Source organism: Hetaerina americana, unplaced genomic scaffold (assembly GCF_022747635.1).
Source record: "Hetaerina americana unplaced genomic scaffold, ioHetAmer1.1.p SCAF_5, whole genome shotgun sequence".
In the NCBI taxonomy this organism is placed as follows: Eukaryota; Metazoa; Arthropoda; class Insecta; order Odonata; family Calopterygidae; genus Hetaerina; species Hetaerina americana.
In genome coordinates this window covers 10,718,380-10,735,000 of record NW_027287095.1, presented here as the reverse complement: position 1 = coordinate 10,735,000, position 16,621 = coordinate 10,718,380, and the positions used below count along the sequence as shown (strand labels likewise).

The 16,621-nt window shown below is 33.9% G+C and overlaps 2 protein-coding genes across 3 annotated transcripts in view; one reads left to right on the top strand and one right to left on the bottom strand.

Moving 5' to 3' along the window:
- Positions 1-2,047, bottom strand: part of mRpL39 (mitochondrial ribosomal protein L39) — an 8,574-nt gene extending 6,527 nt beyond the window's left edge. Inside the window, exons 1-5 of one of the 2 annotated variants that reach the window (XM_071591854.1) lie at positions 1,815-2,047; positions 1,542-1,736; positions 1,229-1,468; positions 979-1,040; positions 564-738 (exon numbers count right to left, since the gene is read on the bottom strand). In XM_071591854.1, the coding sequence (XP_071447955.1) occupies positions 564-738; positions 979-1,040; positions 1,229-1,468; positions 1,542-1,736; positions 1,815-1,902 (760 nt within the window). In that variant the 5' untranslated portion in view covers positions 1,903-2,047. The remainder of the gene's footprint in view (positions 1-563; positions 739-978; positions 1,041-1,228; positions 1,469-1,541; positions 1,737-1,814) is intronic. The other variant, XM_071591855.1, reaches the window with a different exon arrangement.
- The window catches only part of LOC139693514 (cilia- and flagella-associated protein 45-like), a 23,877-nt gene extending 8,382 nt beyond the window's left edge, over positions 1-15,495 (top strand). The window contains exons 2-9 of the mRNA XM_071591703.1: positions 2,528-2,731; positions 4,162-4,463; positions 7,719-7,908; positions 11,044-11,217; positions 11,577-11,750; positions 12,461-12,676; positions 14,109-14,278; positions 15,432-15,495. Of these exons, the coding sequence (XP_071447804.1) occupies positions 2,528-2,731; positions 4,162-4,463; positions 7,719-7,908; positions 11,044-11,217; positions 11,577-11,750; positions 12,461-12,676; positions 14,109-14,278; positions 15,432-15,495 (1,494 nt within the window). The remainder of the gene's footprint in view (positions 1-2,527; positions 2,732-4,161; positions 4,464-7,718; positions 7,909-11,043; positions 11,218-11,576; positions 11,751-12,460; positions 12,677-14,108; positions 14,279-15,431) is intronic.
- The last annotated feature ends 1,126 nt before the right edge of the window (positions 15,496-16,621 follow it).

The window sequence follows — 16,621 nt, the reverse complement described above, 5'->3', positions numbered from 1 at the left end:
AGGATGGTCTGAAAATATCCACACACTAGTACTTTATCTTATGAAAAACACTACACCACAGAAGAGATGAAAAAATTCTTCGTTGAAGACATTTAATTTTACATACTTGGGGTTTACTCTCTGTCATTATAACCACTGGTGTCTTTTAATAAATATGCATCTGAACAGGGTCTTTACATGCCCATGATGTGAATGTTTATCCCTACTCTTCTAGCATTTAAACAATAATTTGGAGGAATGGCAACACTTTACAGTGCACATTTATCAATATGACTTTAGGTATAAGTCACAACATTTAATAGCCACTCTAGAATGAGTTTATAACGAACATATAGGAAGTGGATAGTGAAAAATCAGGACATTTACAGATCCCTTAAGTTATAAAATTTGTAGTGGCAATATAATTTTACATGTGTTTAAATAAATTTCAATCACAAAATGTATGCCTTATTAGTGCACTTCACTTATTTTCAGAAAATATAAACTTATAGCAACTAAGCAAGCAATAATAAAAGATTTCATATCACTGAAGGAAAATCTGAAACCAGCTCTACAATACTTGCCATTGGATGATGAGGCTATCAATGGAATCTGCTTGGTTTTATGTTCATTGTCATGAAACATTTGAAGAGCCAAATCTTCTTTCACATCTAAACGGTCAATCTTGAGTTTTTCCTCAGAATGGCTGGCATCATGAGTCAATTTAACCATTGCTGCAGAAATAACCCTAAGTTCATCCTGATAAAAATCATAAATTACACAGGATTTCAAATTTGACTAGCTGCATTAACAGAAATTTCTATTTCTCTTCTAAAGTTATCTAAAAGACTGTATAGTTTATTTTAATACAACAGGAACATAATACCGCAGTTTTTAGGCTCCTTATTCGAACTAACTCAAGCAATATTCAAAGACCGATTTACGGAAGCTGATAATGCAAGATTAGAGTCGTATATTGCATAAACTGTTCATATTTACCTTTGTCGGTTTCCAATCATTCAAATTAAGATCGACATCGTAAACAAAGCTTCCACTTTTCACTGTTAAAAAATAAACACCATTAAACATTTGATGATACATTAAAAGAAAATACTTAAGAACAAGGCAACTTTTATTAAGATATTTCAACAGTATAATTATGGCACGTCGTTCGGGATATTATGATCAAAACCAACTCATTCAATTAATTTGCTGTTTCAAGGAAGAATTATTATATTGTTATTCTTACCGTTTGGAGAAGGAAAACTATGAAGCTTCACAGAAACATGTTCCTTGAAAAGATTCATTACGGTTGCTCCTAGCAGAAAGGAACATGTCCGCCAAAAGGCTTTATTTAAATGAAAAGGATCTGCATCTCTGAAATGCAGCAATAGCAAATCACAGTCTTCCTCCAACGGTTTATGCATGTCCCAAAGTTCGCCATTGACACAGGCTAACGCTGAACGTTCAACAAGCATAGTTGACATATCTACATGGAGAAACAATGTCAGTTTTTTCTTTTTAAAATGAATACAAAAGTTTAATTCATATTATTTACTTACGCTGAGCACAATGAAATGGAGTGGATATTCCTTTATTCATTCCTAGTATCACATTTTCCGGAACCCCTTTGTACTTCACTTCTATTTTCTCTATTCGGCCAATGCTTTGCCTCTGACGTTCCTTCTCCTCATCGAATAAAATATTTCTCTCTTTCACAGCAATTGAATAGCTCGAAGAATACTTTCTGGAGTGCCCTAGGATGTATAAAATAAATGAATGTGGTCCGTTTTTCTATTCCAACAAACTGGAGGTGAAATTTATCTTTTACTTACTTGCAGATACCCAACTTGTTCTCGAATTGTAACCATTACAACAACGAGAAACGTAGTCTGACACAAATCTCAGAGTCTGTGTCCGCATAGTTGCTAATTTATTCACGACTAGGCAGAATGAAAAGATTCGCTCATATAAAGCCTCAAAATAAAAACATTTACTACTCTTATCAAGGACAACAGAAAACCATTATCTCATTCAATAACCCTTATAACCTGCCGAAGACCTACAAATGAACTACGACGTCCGTATCTCCGTTTATAAAAAATGAAGTTTTACGTCACACACTGACGCGCGATGGCTCAAATACATACATCAGCTAATCAGTTAATGTAATTGATCGAAGCCTATCAATCAGGAAGAAAAACATTTCTGGCAAGCAGACTTGATTAAGCACTTTGATTGGTTCAGGAATAGATCTCGTAACAATCGTCCTAAAACCACCAGTAATACCGTAGTCATGGAAATGGTTGCTATGGATATTTATGTTTTATGTCAAGAAGCCTCAAACTAAATGATTCCTCCTTACCAACATAATAGCAAATAAAACAGCATTTGATTTAAAATAAATATCTTGTATTTTATAATAATCGATTTTTCAGGAAAGTATGTGAACGTCTAGAGAAAACTGTGATGACTTTTATTTGCACGTATTTGATAAAATTAACAGTTTTCCCACCTGCTTATGTTATGAGTGAATTTTAATTTTTAGATGATCAAACCAACTCGTAAGAAATGCTCAGAAATACCAGCCGTGGGAGAGTTATCGATTCAAGGCAAACCACAGAAAGAGAAAGAATACATAAAAATTATAACCAATGGACAAATAAGAAAATTATTAGTACCGAAAGATGAACCCAAAGTGTACTCTGCCGTCATGTGCAGAGAAAAATTTGAGGAGATCGCGAAATCAAAGGTGAGCAGGTAAAAATATTAGCGAGCAGGGGAAAACTTGAGCGAATTGCATCCATTGCAACCTCAGGATGTTTCTTCGTGAATAATATCACAATTCAATATTTATAAATAAATTTCCTCTTCTTGTAATGCTCATTTCAATTAATTGGCTTTGGTATGAACTTTTTTAATGCACTCGAAGGATTGCTTCTGTATTTTCTATGGGGAAATTGTCGCCAGGTTTTCAAGAAAGTTCTATGCTATTTATCCGCGAACATGGTTGAGCAAGAAAAACGTGTAGATGTAGATGCTTGTATTTCGAGGTCATGGCTCGTAGCATGGGACTAGGGTGATAGGGCTTGGGAGGCATATCTACTTGATGCTGTCCAAACCTTGAAGAATACGGTTCATGTTGTCAATATTGTTCTCTTCTGTAGCATTTTTTCAACAGTAATTCCACAGAATTCTAATAGCTTAGGGAAGGGAACTGTTTAATTGCGTACTTTATATGAAAATTCTTAAATTCTCTTAAAAACTCTAAAAACCTTTAAAACTTATTTCGTAATATCAATTTCCAAATGAAACTAACCAATGAAATACAATGGAATAAAAATAAAGATAATGGAAATAAAAATCAGCAAAATTTTATTTTTCATATTATTTCTCATTTCTTGATTAAAATTCACATTTCATCCTAGATACCACTTCAGGATAAAGATTTTGTACATAAAAACATATTATCATCCTCCACAGTCAGACTTGGTCAAGATATCTTCTCACTCGCTAATTAATATCATCAGTTCAAACCCTTTGATGCATGCAGGGGTGGATTTTGGAGATTGTGGGGGGGGGGGGAAGGCAGTTACCTTCCCTTGTCCCTCTACACTACAATCCTATTTTGTTAATGGCCAATGACCTTCCCTCTCATACTGCAATCTCTTCCATCCTGTATGCAGATGATGCAGCCTTAATACACGATTATCCTAATTTACAGGAATCAACAGATACATATTCATTTTTCTGATTTTTTACAATTAAAAAAATATACATATATATATATAGAAAGTAGAGGGTGGAGAACTGGAAAGGGACCAATCAAGTGGGTTGGGTTCGGGTTTGGAAGAGACCCATGAGTGGGAAACGCAAAGTAACTTAGGATCAGAGAAACCATGGGAAAGAAGTTAAGGCAGTTAAAGTGAAGGGTTTTCATTTTGAAAACCATTTTTATCTTTGTTAATTATTTTACTTTAGCATAGCATGCAAATGTTGAATTGACTCAATCACATGTCATAGTTTATGCCATTTTTAATTACAGCAACCTTTTAGTCTGCTTGAAATGCTTATTTTCATACTCCTACTTGGAATGTACAAAATATAAAAAAAAATGTCTTGGTATTAAAAGACTAACACCTCAGAATACATGTTAAGATCAAAGTATTATCATTTTATTAGGTGCTGAGTCCTCAAGAGCAATGGGAAGAGTTTTTAAAAAAGGAGGAAGAAAATGCCAAAAAAATTGCTGAATGTAAAGCTCGAAAGGAGGAAGCCCAGAAGTGGGAGATTGCAAAAACTAAGGGTAAAAAACTAAGCAAAGTTGATGAAGAGGCAGAAAGAAGAGCAAATTATACCTTAACTCGTGCAGCAATGCTCAAGGCTGAACAAGAAGATGAAATTAAAGCAGCCAACCGTCTCATTCTCAGCACAAAATGCCATGCCATCAGATGTGCACAGATTGCAGAAAAAGCATTAACAAAGTGAGATTTTAAAAAAACTGTACTCACATTTGATGTTTTTTTTTTATGTTATTATGGTTCCAAATCCAGAAGTCATAAATCCAAAGGTTGATTTTCTAGAAGATGAGTGATTTAAACTTCACTGATCTCTCCTCTATATAAGCTCTACATCCTGTGGGATTCATGGTAGTGGAGCCTATTCCCTTTTACTGTTTGTAGTTTCCTGAAAAGGCTTGGGTTCTGATGGGGTTATTCAGAAGTGTCACCAGAATTTCCACTCGGGACACTCCCATTGTAGACACCAAATGTTCTGCCCACTAGGCTGCCATGATGACAGCAGCATGGCTGTTCATAGGCAGAGAATTTGGATGCTGATTAGGAGGTTGCAGGTTCAAATCCAGTCAACTTCCCAGAATACCCTCAGCTTCAATCCACCAGAACACCTGAGAAACTGTGGGTGGGTCACAGAATGGCCCCAATACCCGGATGTGTGACTTTAGCATTTAACATAACATTGTAGGTGCCTTTATAAAAATAAATTCATAGCCCGTGTTCATAAATAAGGATGAGGCTCTCATCTTTCATACAATTCAAATTTTGGCTTCAGGAAATAATGCATATTTCTCACTTTCTTGGTACAGCTTCCCAAATACTAAAATTATAACAATTGGTCCACAGTTTTCCCTCATGGATTTGCTAATGGCTACATCATTCCTACTTACTCTAAACACTTTTTGTCTTTCCTGCATTTATATTCATTCAGATTTCTTTCCTCATCCTTAAAATACTCTCTATCAAACACTAAAGTGGCTACTCTGATTCTTTAAGCTTTCCCAATCCAAGGGTGTTAATGCCTCAAATTTGGATGAAGAAGGGTTGTTAATTTCCATATGACCTGAAGTTGCCCATGAAATTTTGGGACCCAGAAAATTATACCAATTGCATTTTGTGATGCCCAAAGGCATTGCCCAGGACCCTCTGGTTCACTTTGTGTAATCCTTTACCAGCTGGGCTTTGCTAACAATTTCTTGCAATGAAATTGAACAACAAAATTATAACAATGAAAGTGTTACTACATTGATTTCAAACTTGAGATGGGAATCATTAGATTTAGCACTAGAATGATTTCTCAAAAACTTCAAAGTGTGTGGGTCCAAATTTGAAGAGCTGCAAATCAATATTGTTTTCTGTACACATCACATAGTAGTAAAAAATACCTCCTGTCTTTTCCCCACTCTTTCATTAATCTTCTAATATAATCTCTTAAACCCATTTCCAACTCCTCCTTTATTTCTTTCTAGTTCTTTTGCTGCATATTTCTCATGCCATAGGATATTAAGAAGTTTACAGAGTTAAAATTTGGATGAAGATTCTACTATTTCAAGTATTTATTTAAGCACTTGTCTTCTGCCAAAATATGCAATCATTGGAATTTTTCACTTTGCCTTGAGAATCTTCCTTGTGTTATGCCATTATGCCACAACTAAAGTCACACTACAATTTGCCAAAATGCACTGGCCATATATACTTATTCAACTTATAAATTTCATTGCTTAGTTTAAATAGTATGGTTTCCTAACAACCTTGACTATATTTACTTAAAACATTATTTAGCAATGCAGTGCAGAGCAGTGACTTTCAACCTAGGGCAACAACAACATTAAGACATGAAAATGTATACATGTGTGGTCTCTCATCCAGCAGGAAGAATGACATTACTCACCTGAAGGGAAGACACATCAGCAAATACTGACAGGCTCTCAGATACATTTGGAGTTCTAAGCTGTCTGGCAAAAACATGAGCCACAAACATGCTCGCTGCTTTGATACTGCTTTACATCTTCAGCTGAATCAAGGTGAACATCTCTTGAAAAACCTTGACATTGACACAAGGAAAATGGTAACAATTTAACAAAATCTTTGGATAAAATCCATTGCCACCAATGTGCATCTCCCACAAAATCTAGGTGGTAGAGGGCTTGGGTCTATTGCATCTCGTGAAGTACCATGAGAGTGAAGACAAAAGGGCCTTTCTATTCCAAGTGGTAAAGTTTTTAAGGTGAACATGATGGACACAAGGTGTAGGGTGTGCCAAGGCCAGCTGGAGATCTTGGGTCATATGTCCAGCTGAAGCTACCATGCCAAATCAGCATATGTCAACCAATACAGCATGGTAAAATGGTGTGTTTTACCATCCTTGATACCATTACGGCATCAATGCAACGCCTGCTATGCACCTAGGAATACTGAGTCCATGGAGGAAGACAGGTGCATCATTTGGTGGAATCATCCCTCCTCCACCACGAGGAAGTTGTTGACAACCAGGCATATGAGAGTATTCTACTCAGTCATTTTAACCATTCTATGTTTCTAACAGAGTTTTCTGCTCCGGCTGAAATGAACGCGGATGCAAAGGAGATGGAAAAATGGATTATATATCAAGATCTGCTGTGTAAACTGAGGCAGATGTACTTGGGCTACTCTGCAAAGATACTTGTGTTCATCATTGGCATGCTCAATGGAATAAAAGGTTCCAGCCTATAGGGCAAAGGTGGATGATGCACTTTCAGTTGGCACGCTGAAGGCTGGCCTTCTTTGAAAAAATTAATAAGTATTATTTCTGCACCTGCAACTCCATAATAGCAGTTCCATGGCACTTTTCAATACTTTTTCTGATTTTTTAATTTAATTGTGTTTCACTTATGAAAAAGGATGACATAACTATAATTTTAATGTTTCAAATTTTGGAAAATTTTGTGAATAAAACTAGACCTTAATTTTGCTTGATCTTGCAATTTCAACAATGACTCCTACGCAGGACATCAAATACAGATTCCAGTTGATGGAGTGTGATGTGTTAACAATTTGAATTCAGTATTTTAACCCTAGCTCTGCGCCTTCAAGTAAAGGAAAAAATACAGTGGATTATGAAAGTAAACATCACGCTGCAATGAATGATATGTTTCATGACTTCAGCATTAGTGCATGGGGTGGATACAGGCAGATTTTATGGAAATATATACATATGGACAATTTAATTTCAATAATATTTAATTAATATTTAGGAAATTTCTTGGAGAAGGATATGGTACAAAATTAGAATTATTAATAATAATTACAATTAGTATGTAGGTTAGAGTGGCCAAACAGGTTAACATGAACTAGTAGTAGAAGTTTTAAAGAAATACTATTAGATATGTTAACAAAATCCTCACTTTCCTAAAATTCATTGAACTAAGATAATAACAGTGTTTTAAAATACAATTTTAAATAAAGGAAAGAATTAGAGAAAGAGGAAAGGAGATTAGAAGAAATGATGGAACAAGAGAGACTAAAATTGATTGCTAGTGAAGAAAATAAAAAAGAGGAAGACAGATTGAGAAAAGCAAAATATATTGAACATGTAAAACAGCAAATCAAAGAAAATGAAACTCAGCAAGCAATTTTGGCTCAGCAACTTGAGCAAGTAAGTATACCTCCTTTCTAACAAGTATTTCTAAAGTAATACAGTTCAGGTGGCATGTAAGCATTCTAAGAAGTATATTTGTTTTAAAACAATTTATGGCTCAGGACATAATAGCCCCATCATCCGATGAAATGGTCTGGAACATTTAGGAATTGAATGTTTTGAAAAATGCTCTGTTATTTATTTTAGACCATAGAGCAACTTATTGTTGAGAATCCAAGCCAATTTAAAAAAAAATGATGCAAATAAATATTTTTCACTTTCTTGGATTTTAGGATAATAAGCTTTTCTTCCCAAAGACAACCACAGTTAAGTAATCTGGGGTTTAAATTAACACCTTGGACTTCTCACTTACTTGAACATGGAACCTGACCACATGTTTTTAATGTGCTGATCTCAATTCTGGTTTAGATAATTTCTAATTGCTAATAATAATGCTTATTTTGCTAAGTTAAGAAGATATGTAAAACCTGACTCTTGTAACTCCTAGATTAACAATGAAATTATAAGTTTATCACTGCATCTTAAGGATCTTGCTTATTCATGTCAAAACAATCCAACTCAAAACTCAATGTCAGCATCTTAAAAAACAGTATTGAAACAATTTCTGAAGCTAAATGAAATTATAATAACCAACTAGTTTTATTTGCAGACAACAAGTCTTAAGCTTTATGAAACAATACAAATATGTAGTTCCAAAACTACTTAAAAATTCACTCTGTTTCAGCTGAAGGATGATTCTGATGTTATTCCTTCAAACCCTTTCCCGTTAGCTGCTGCTTTCAATGAATATTTCACTTGTCCATTCATTACTCCTCTCACTGACTTTCCTCCTCTGATACCCATTCCCTCCTTTTTCATTGGTCTACTTCCTTCCACCGAGTCTGGACTGACTAACATTGTACAAGCCTGATTTCAAATTTTGTTCAGGTTCTGATAAAATTCCTGATTATCTAAATTGCCAGTCGTGCAATTAAATAAAATTCCCTCTATTGTACCTTATTAACAGTTAAGTACTGCAAGGAATTTTCCCTGAATTCTTGGAAGTATCCCAGGTTGTCCCCCTGTATGAGAAAAAAGGTTCTTTTCATGAATTCAACTCTTATTGACCAACTTCTATTCTTAATCAATTAGGAAACATTTTTAAACCCACACATTACAAAAAACTACTAACTTCCTTGGAGACAAATAATTTGCCATCACCTTTCCAGCACGGTATTTTTGAACACAAATCAGCCAAGTAACTGACAAAATGCTATTTGGTCTGGGGTATAAAATTAAAGCTGTTGGATTGTTTGATGATTTCTTAAAAGCATTCGACAATGTCAACCGTAAAAATCTCATCAAGAAGACATATTCCCTTGGCATAAGAGGCATACCACTCACTTGGTTACAATCTTCTATTGCAAATAGGAGTCAGCTTGTTCCTCTCATTTCTAATGGTGATAACATTTTTCCAACCCTCTATACGAGTATTTAATCTTTTTGTTTCAAATCATGATTCAAAGCATCCCTCAAGGCAAAGTTCTTGGCCCCATTTTGTTTCGATTGTATATCAATGATCTTACTAGCCATGTTTCTCCCTCCACTGACTAGTACAATCTGATATGCGGATGATGCAAATTTCACTATTACTTCATCTCTTCTTGTTTCATTACAATCTTATGCTAACTTGGCTTGGCAGCTGTTACCCATTTGATGTAACATTAACTGCTTAACATTCAATGTTATAAATCAAATCTGGTCTACTTTTCCAATATTAATACAAAAGCTAATATTATAGTTGTTGACCTTGATGGGAGAAGCATACCCCAAGTAGATCACTATACACAACTTAGCATTACCATGGAAACTCATGTATCTTAAGAAATTCATATCAACTATTTAACCCACCTTCTTTTGTTTTATTATCAGATCTACTGTTCTATCAGATCTACTGATCTAGAAGCCCTAATACCCCTGTACTACAGTGAATTTCATTGCCCATCCACTGTTTTGTATTCTACTGTGGGGTTCTTAACACCAGGCCTTGAATATTCCTGAAATTCAAGAGAAAGTCGTAAGGTTGAATGTAAATCATTGGACCCTATGTTGACCATTGCTCATAAATCTTAGACTACTCCCCATTCCTTGGTTAAATACATTAATGTTTTACTTTATGTCAAATCTAATGTTGAAGAATTTGTGCAACCATACCTAAGTATGGTAATAGGCAACAAGGTTACCTTCATGCACCTTTTATTCAGATCAGGAAAACTGCATCTTGTCTGAAATATAAGGGTCTCCAGTTATATAATACTCTTCCCAAGGAGCTTAAAGTCTTCATAATCATCTCTTTGATCAAATTGACTGTGAAAGCCTTTATACTATTCAAATATTTTCACTCAATTCAGGAAAATCTCTTTGCCTAATTCCATTATTTTTTATGTAAACTCATTCTACAACAGTGATTTTTGTACCTATCTGAAATGTGACTTATTTCTGAATATTTCATATCTTTGGGCAAATAAAATATATTTGGGTAAGTCGATAGATAAGTTGCAAACATCAGATTCCCTCATACCATGTTTACATTATGCACACATATTTTGACAGCAGATAACAGCATACCCATGCTTGTCATAGAAGCTCCATGACATCCCATGGTCAGTCAGTGGCAGCTAATGTAAGATCTACCTTGGTGGGTTGCATGAATATGAATGAGAACAGCTGTCATGAACATTTAATTTGGAGCACTTGGGTAATCCACTGTACAGTCCAGAGTTAGCCCCCAGTGATTTTCATCTGCTTGGGCCCCTACATAAATCGTTTGGGTGGTCATAGGCCATAGAGGTTACCAATTGGCTGCCACAGCAAACAAAAGAATTCTTTGCTACCAACTATCACGGACTTATGAAGAGGGAATGTTCAGGGTAAAAATATGTGACAAAGTGAAATCAATTTCAGGAAGTTACTTAGATTATTATTCTCTCTGCCCCTATCCAGTTTTGTGAGTTATTTATTGACCCACCTTATTGAATTATTATACATGTTATATCTGGCAGAAGATTCTAGAGTATAAGCATAAAGAAACTGCTGAATCCCTGATTAACATGAAGATGATCATATACTAATATTAAATATTTTAAATTTCAGGAAAGTAAACTAATCCAGCAGGGATTGATACAAAGCAATCTTGAAGCTTTAAAAAATATGAGGAAGAAGGCTGAAGATCAAGCTAAAATGAGAGCTGAGTTACAGGCAATCAATGAACAGATTTTACAACTGAAGAAAATTGAAATAGAAGAATCCATAATTGCAGATTTAAAAGTATGCTGACGTTGAAAAATAAATATTTTAAGTTGCAAAATTAATATAATAAACACTATTCTTGGCTTAGTTACATTTTTTAACTTCATGTTGGCATGGTGACACTTTACGGTAAATGCACTCTAGTGTTAACTTTATCCTTCACAAATGTTTTTGATGGATACCTTTGGAATGATATTTTTAGAACCAGTAACTTGGATGTTTTATGAACTGTTCACTCAACATTTTAGAATGTTTTAACCTAATTTATAGCTAAATTAATGAGCACCACTATTATCCATACCTTGCATAAGCAATGATTTTTATGTGATTTATATTAAAGAGCAAATTAAACTTGAGATGGCTAATCAAATGGACAGGTTCAAGAATATATGCGGCAGAAAGCAAAAAGAGAAGCAGAAAGAGAGACAGAAATGGAACATGTACGACAAGCAAAGGAAAGGGAAATTGCTAGATTAAGAGCACTGCAAGAACGGCAGCAAGATGTGCAATCGCAGAAGGAAGAGTTGAAGTCAAGGAGGATTCAAGAGGAGGTAAACTGAAATGGACTAAATGAGCTATATCCCTCAAAATTTGTAAAAATATGATAATTTAAAAAGTGATAATTTGACACCTAATAAACAAGACTCAAAGAATTAGCCAATGATAATCAATAGCAGATTACCACAGACTTACCAAATTGCTATGCTGTTTCAAACCTAAAATGGGATAATAGACAGAAAAATCCTTGGAAAATAATAATTTATGCCTTGTTTATTGACACCAGGATTTGGAAATCATATGGGATCATCTTGCATAATGATAAATTAGTATTAGTATGTATGAATTAAATAGCTTATTTATAAGATCATTATTCTTTATTTTCACCATTTACCTTCACTTTCTGACTATAAAGGATGATTTTTATAATCCAAAAGCTGAGAGTTATGGTGAGAATAGCCTCGGACAGAAATGTTAATATTAATGTATTAAAATCATAATCACATGTCAAATTTAACTCCATTTTCTACCACCAAAATGGCATAAAAATTTGAACTGATGGGACTTTTGGGCATGAATATATTCTAGCCGCAAAGTATGACTGATGTTTAGCTTTAAAGGAAGAGCCATTGTTAAGTTGAAGTGTTTCAAATAAAAAATTCATGAAAAGGAAATGCCTGAAAATGCATATGAAGGACAACCAGGATTGCCTCACAAAACGGAATCATTCCATACAGCAGCATTTTTATTAATTATCCAACAGGTGGAAAGGGAGTGGCGCCGAAAAGAACGTGACCTTGCACTCAGACATGCAAAAGAGGAAGCTGCCTTAAAAGAAGCAAGGGAGGCACAAATTGAGCAAAGAAAAAGAATGCAAGCACGTGACATTGCCCTTGAGAAACAGGAGTTTGACAGGATTTTGGCTACCCAGATTGAAGCGGCAGAGAAACTTCGACAGGAAGAAGAAAACAAAAAGAAGGTAAGACATTTTATGAAAAAGTAATTACAAAATTATTGTTTTCAAACAAAAGTATTTCAAACCAGAAGAACCTAAAATTTATAATAACACTTGTAAATTGATGATTGGCAGTTAACAAAACCATCAGGATCAACAGGTTTAAAATTATTATATTGTTAAAGTTAAAATTAGATTTAATAATTACATTATTATGATAGAATAATGGAAATAAAGTAGTGTTACATTTGATTTTTATATCTTTAAATGGAGTGCATACTGACTTTAAATATATTTTGAAATCAGTTATTATTCGAAAATAATTATGGTAGAAAATTGAACCAAGTCATTTAACCTGCAATTTAAATTACTAAATACAAAGCATTTGCATATTAGAGGTATGGCCTAATTTTTGGCCCAAATGGAACTAATGCTGTACAATCACACTTGCACACTGTTGTCAGTATAATTGATATTAAAATGGACCAAGTTGTCCAGTCAAAAGGGTTAAAGAAATCCTAGGTATCTTACAGTATTTTTCTCCCAGATTTGAGGAATGCATAACGACTTGAGCAGAAAAATTAAAAATGTGGTGTATGTAGAATTGAGATTAAACAAGATGAGTGTGCGTCTTATTCACTATAAAGTTGCTTAATGAGCAATAGAGATATGAAACTATGAATGTGAGCAACCAGTCTCCAATTTCCCTGAAATAAAATGATGTAAATATCACAAGAATGAAGTACATTTAACCTGAAATATTTCACTTATAAGATTTATGTCAGTTTTTAGTGTTCTACCAGATTTTCCAAAATTTCTGGATGGGTCGACACCATGGATGAACTAAATTCCTCTCAACTCAATTTACTTTTTCTTGTGCAGAATCCGTATAATCATTTCAGCATATTCATCTAACATTTTTATTTGTTATCTAAATTTCCATGCATGAAAAATGCTCAATATTCACTGTCGTTTCATCATCAAACTTGAGATTCCTCAGTGAGTTAAGAGATCTAAAGCATTTCACGATTAAAATACTATTACAGTTGTTTCAGGAAAAACACGAAGTATTTAGTATTTTATGAAATATCTACATTGCAGATAATGTAGGACACCAATAGAAAACTTTAGGGCACAGTCCTACCATGGAGCAAAGCAATCAGATAAATAACAGTGAAAACTATAGAGCTCAGATAATAAAAGATTATGAGTGTATCCTTATGGCAAAACACTGTTGTTCAAAAAATCATGGTAACTTTGACACCAAATCCATTCTAAAAATTAATTAGCCCATTGTTTGAAAAGTAAAACTATAAGTTGACAATAATCACATGAAAACTTCAATTTAAGACAATAAAATTTACACATTTGTTTATAGCTCTTCACAGTGTTTCAATCATGCATTACCAATATATACTTGTAGTATTCAATGAAGACATTATTCCATTATCCGCAGAAAACAGCTGAATACCGTGATGGATTGTTGGCACAAATAAATGAAAAAATGGGAGAAAAAGTGAAAAATCGCCAGAGAGTTGTTGAAGAAGGCGTGGCTCTTACTTTAGAAGAGGAAAACAGACAACGCAGATTGCATGAAGTATTGCTGAATAAGATTGAAGAATTGAAGTAAGTAATCATTTACCCTACTTTAATTCTATTTTTTATCCTAACACTTTTCTTTTACCATTGTATAGTAATGACTATCAGTTGCTTTTTGCTTCTTTCAATACCATAATTTTTCAGGAGCACATTTATAAACAAATACTTCAGTGATTCATGTTGCACTTAGGATTGAGAATAAAATTCAAAGTTTTCTTAAAATCAAGGCTAGATGTCATAGCTTACAGTGGGAATATGTGGATCTCTGAGTAAAGAATTTAAAATGAAAATGTATTTATTTTAATTTATAATATCATTGGAGCTTAATTAACAAAATCCCATGTCATTTTACAAAAATTCAGTTCATGTACTCCACATATGGCAGTTAAGGCAAAGTATGAAGTAGAAAAAATGAATGAGCCTAAGGGCTAAAGGCATTTAAAATACTCTTAGGCTAATTGAATGTATACAGTAGTATGCTGCAATTTAACTATGAAATAATGGGCAGAGCTAATTTACAGCATACGATTGATAAATCAAAGCCATGCTCTCAAATATTTTTTCTCACGATCAATTTCTCAACAACTTGGTGGGAAGTAGCAGTGGCACATTCCACTCTTCTTTGCATTCTAGTACAATAGGCATAGAAATAATCAATTACTTTTGTACTAAGTACTTTAATTTTTACCAAAATAGGTTTAAAAATTTTGATTAAAATGATTAAGAAAACATATTCTATTAATAACTATATGAATTCAATGAATTCTTTATTTACAATGCCAAATGGCAAAATGATAGCTTGATAAATATAATAATGTATTATAAAATAAATAGAATAATATGGTGTCACACTGATTTCTTGTGTACTTTTCCTATTTTTTTGTAGCTATAGTTTTAATGCATTACTTTAAATGTGGGTAGTAGTGAGATATGATGCACTGGACTATATGTGGGTTTCACACAACTAGTCTGCAAACTTCAATGTAAAATCCACATATTTCATATTCAGATAATTGGAGCAGTAAAATATTTGTTGTAAACCTTTAAAAGGAGTTAAGTGTTGATGAATATTTTTAAATACGTTTTCTTACTGCTGGGATAAATGATAATAGATAATTGCTGTTTGATCAATGTAGTGCAATTTACATAACAACAAACATTTCCTCCCAATTTTCTCAAGGCATCACAAGGTACCAGAAATATACATAAAGGAGATTGAAAGACAACTGAAAATAAAGACTTGAATAGGAGTAAATGCTGTTCAAGGATAAAGGAACCATGGAGTACCTTATATACCTGATGATGAGCATAGGTGATATTCATAAGCTATTCATGAAATAATTGTATTCTTGGGATAATATTTGTCATTAAATTAAAATACTGCAAGAGATATTTTGCAAAATTATTATATGAAATGATTTACAATAATGTTGTCTAAGGATATATTTCAAATATTTCTATTGATATCAAAGGACATTTATGGCATACCCCTAAGACCAAAAAAATTAAGTGAGGCCCCCTGCATATAAATATGCACACTAACACACAATTTGTGCATAAATATTTGATTGATACTTAAAAATTGGAGTTACTATTTATTCAGCTTGAATTAATTTTCTTATTTTTTCAGTCATGTAGAATACCTCTAAGCATACCTCAATGAACTTGTGAGCCCCCTGTGGTGTACATATACACCCAACTTATAAAAATGACTGATCACATCATTATCAATCAACTCATATGAATAAATGATTTCAAACTGGAAGCAGCATGATATTTTCTGAGAATAATGTGCTTTTTTAAAGAACTTAAACTCCCCTCATAGTGTGTAAAAGATGGAAATTCAAGAGGTAAATAATTTCAGTCATCATTGAAGATATTTTAATTCCATAATAAAATTGGTACCATAGAGAGCTACAAATGGAGATGGTTAAATACACAAAACATAATGTATGCTGATCATAAACGTTTGCTCTTGGAGGAAGAACCAAATTGAAGGACTCATAGTAGTAGTAGTAGTAGTTTTAGGGGAGGCAACTGACAGCTTAGGTCATTTCGGCCATTAGCGATGGATAAGAAAGGATGTAGGGTGGAGAGAAACCCAGCATCAGCATTAGCCTACTCTTAACAAAAGGCACCAAGGAGTCTGCAGCCTAACATCCCATCCAATGGGTGGCGTGCTCACTCAGAGTGCTTTCCACAAAGCACCTCGAGTAGGGATCTGGATACCAGTGAAAAATATTTGCCGCCTCCAAGATTAGTACCTGGATGGGAAGCCAGCATGCTAGCTACCGCACCATTGTGATTCTGTTGAAGGAATCATTTGTGTAGGGAAGCACTCACTTTCTTTTCTTAAAAATGAAACAAATA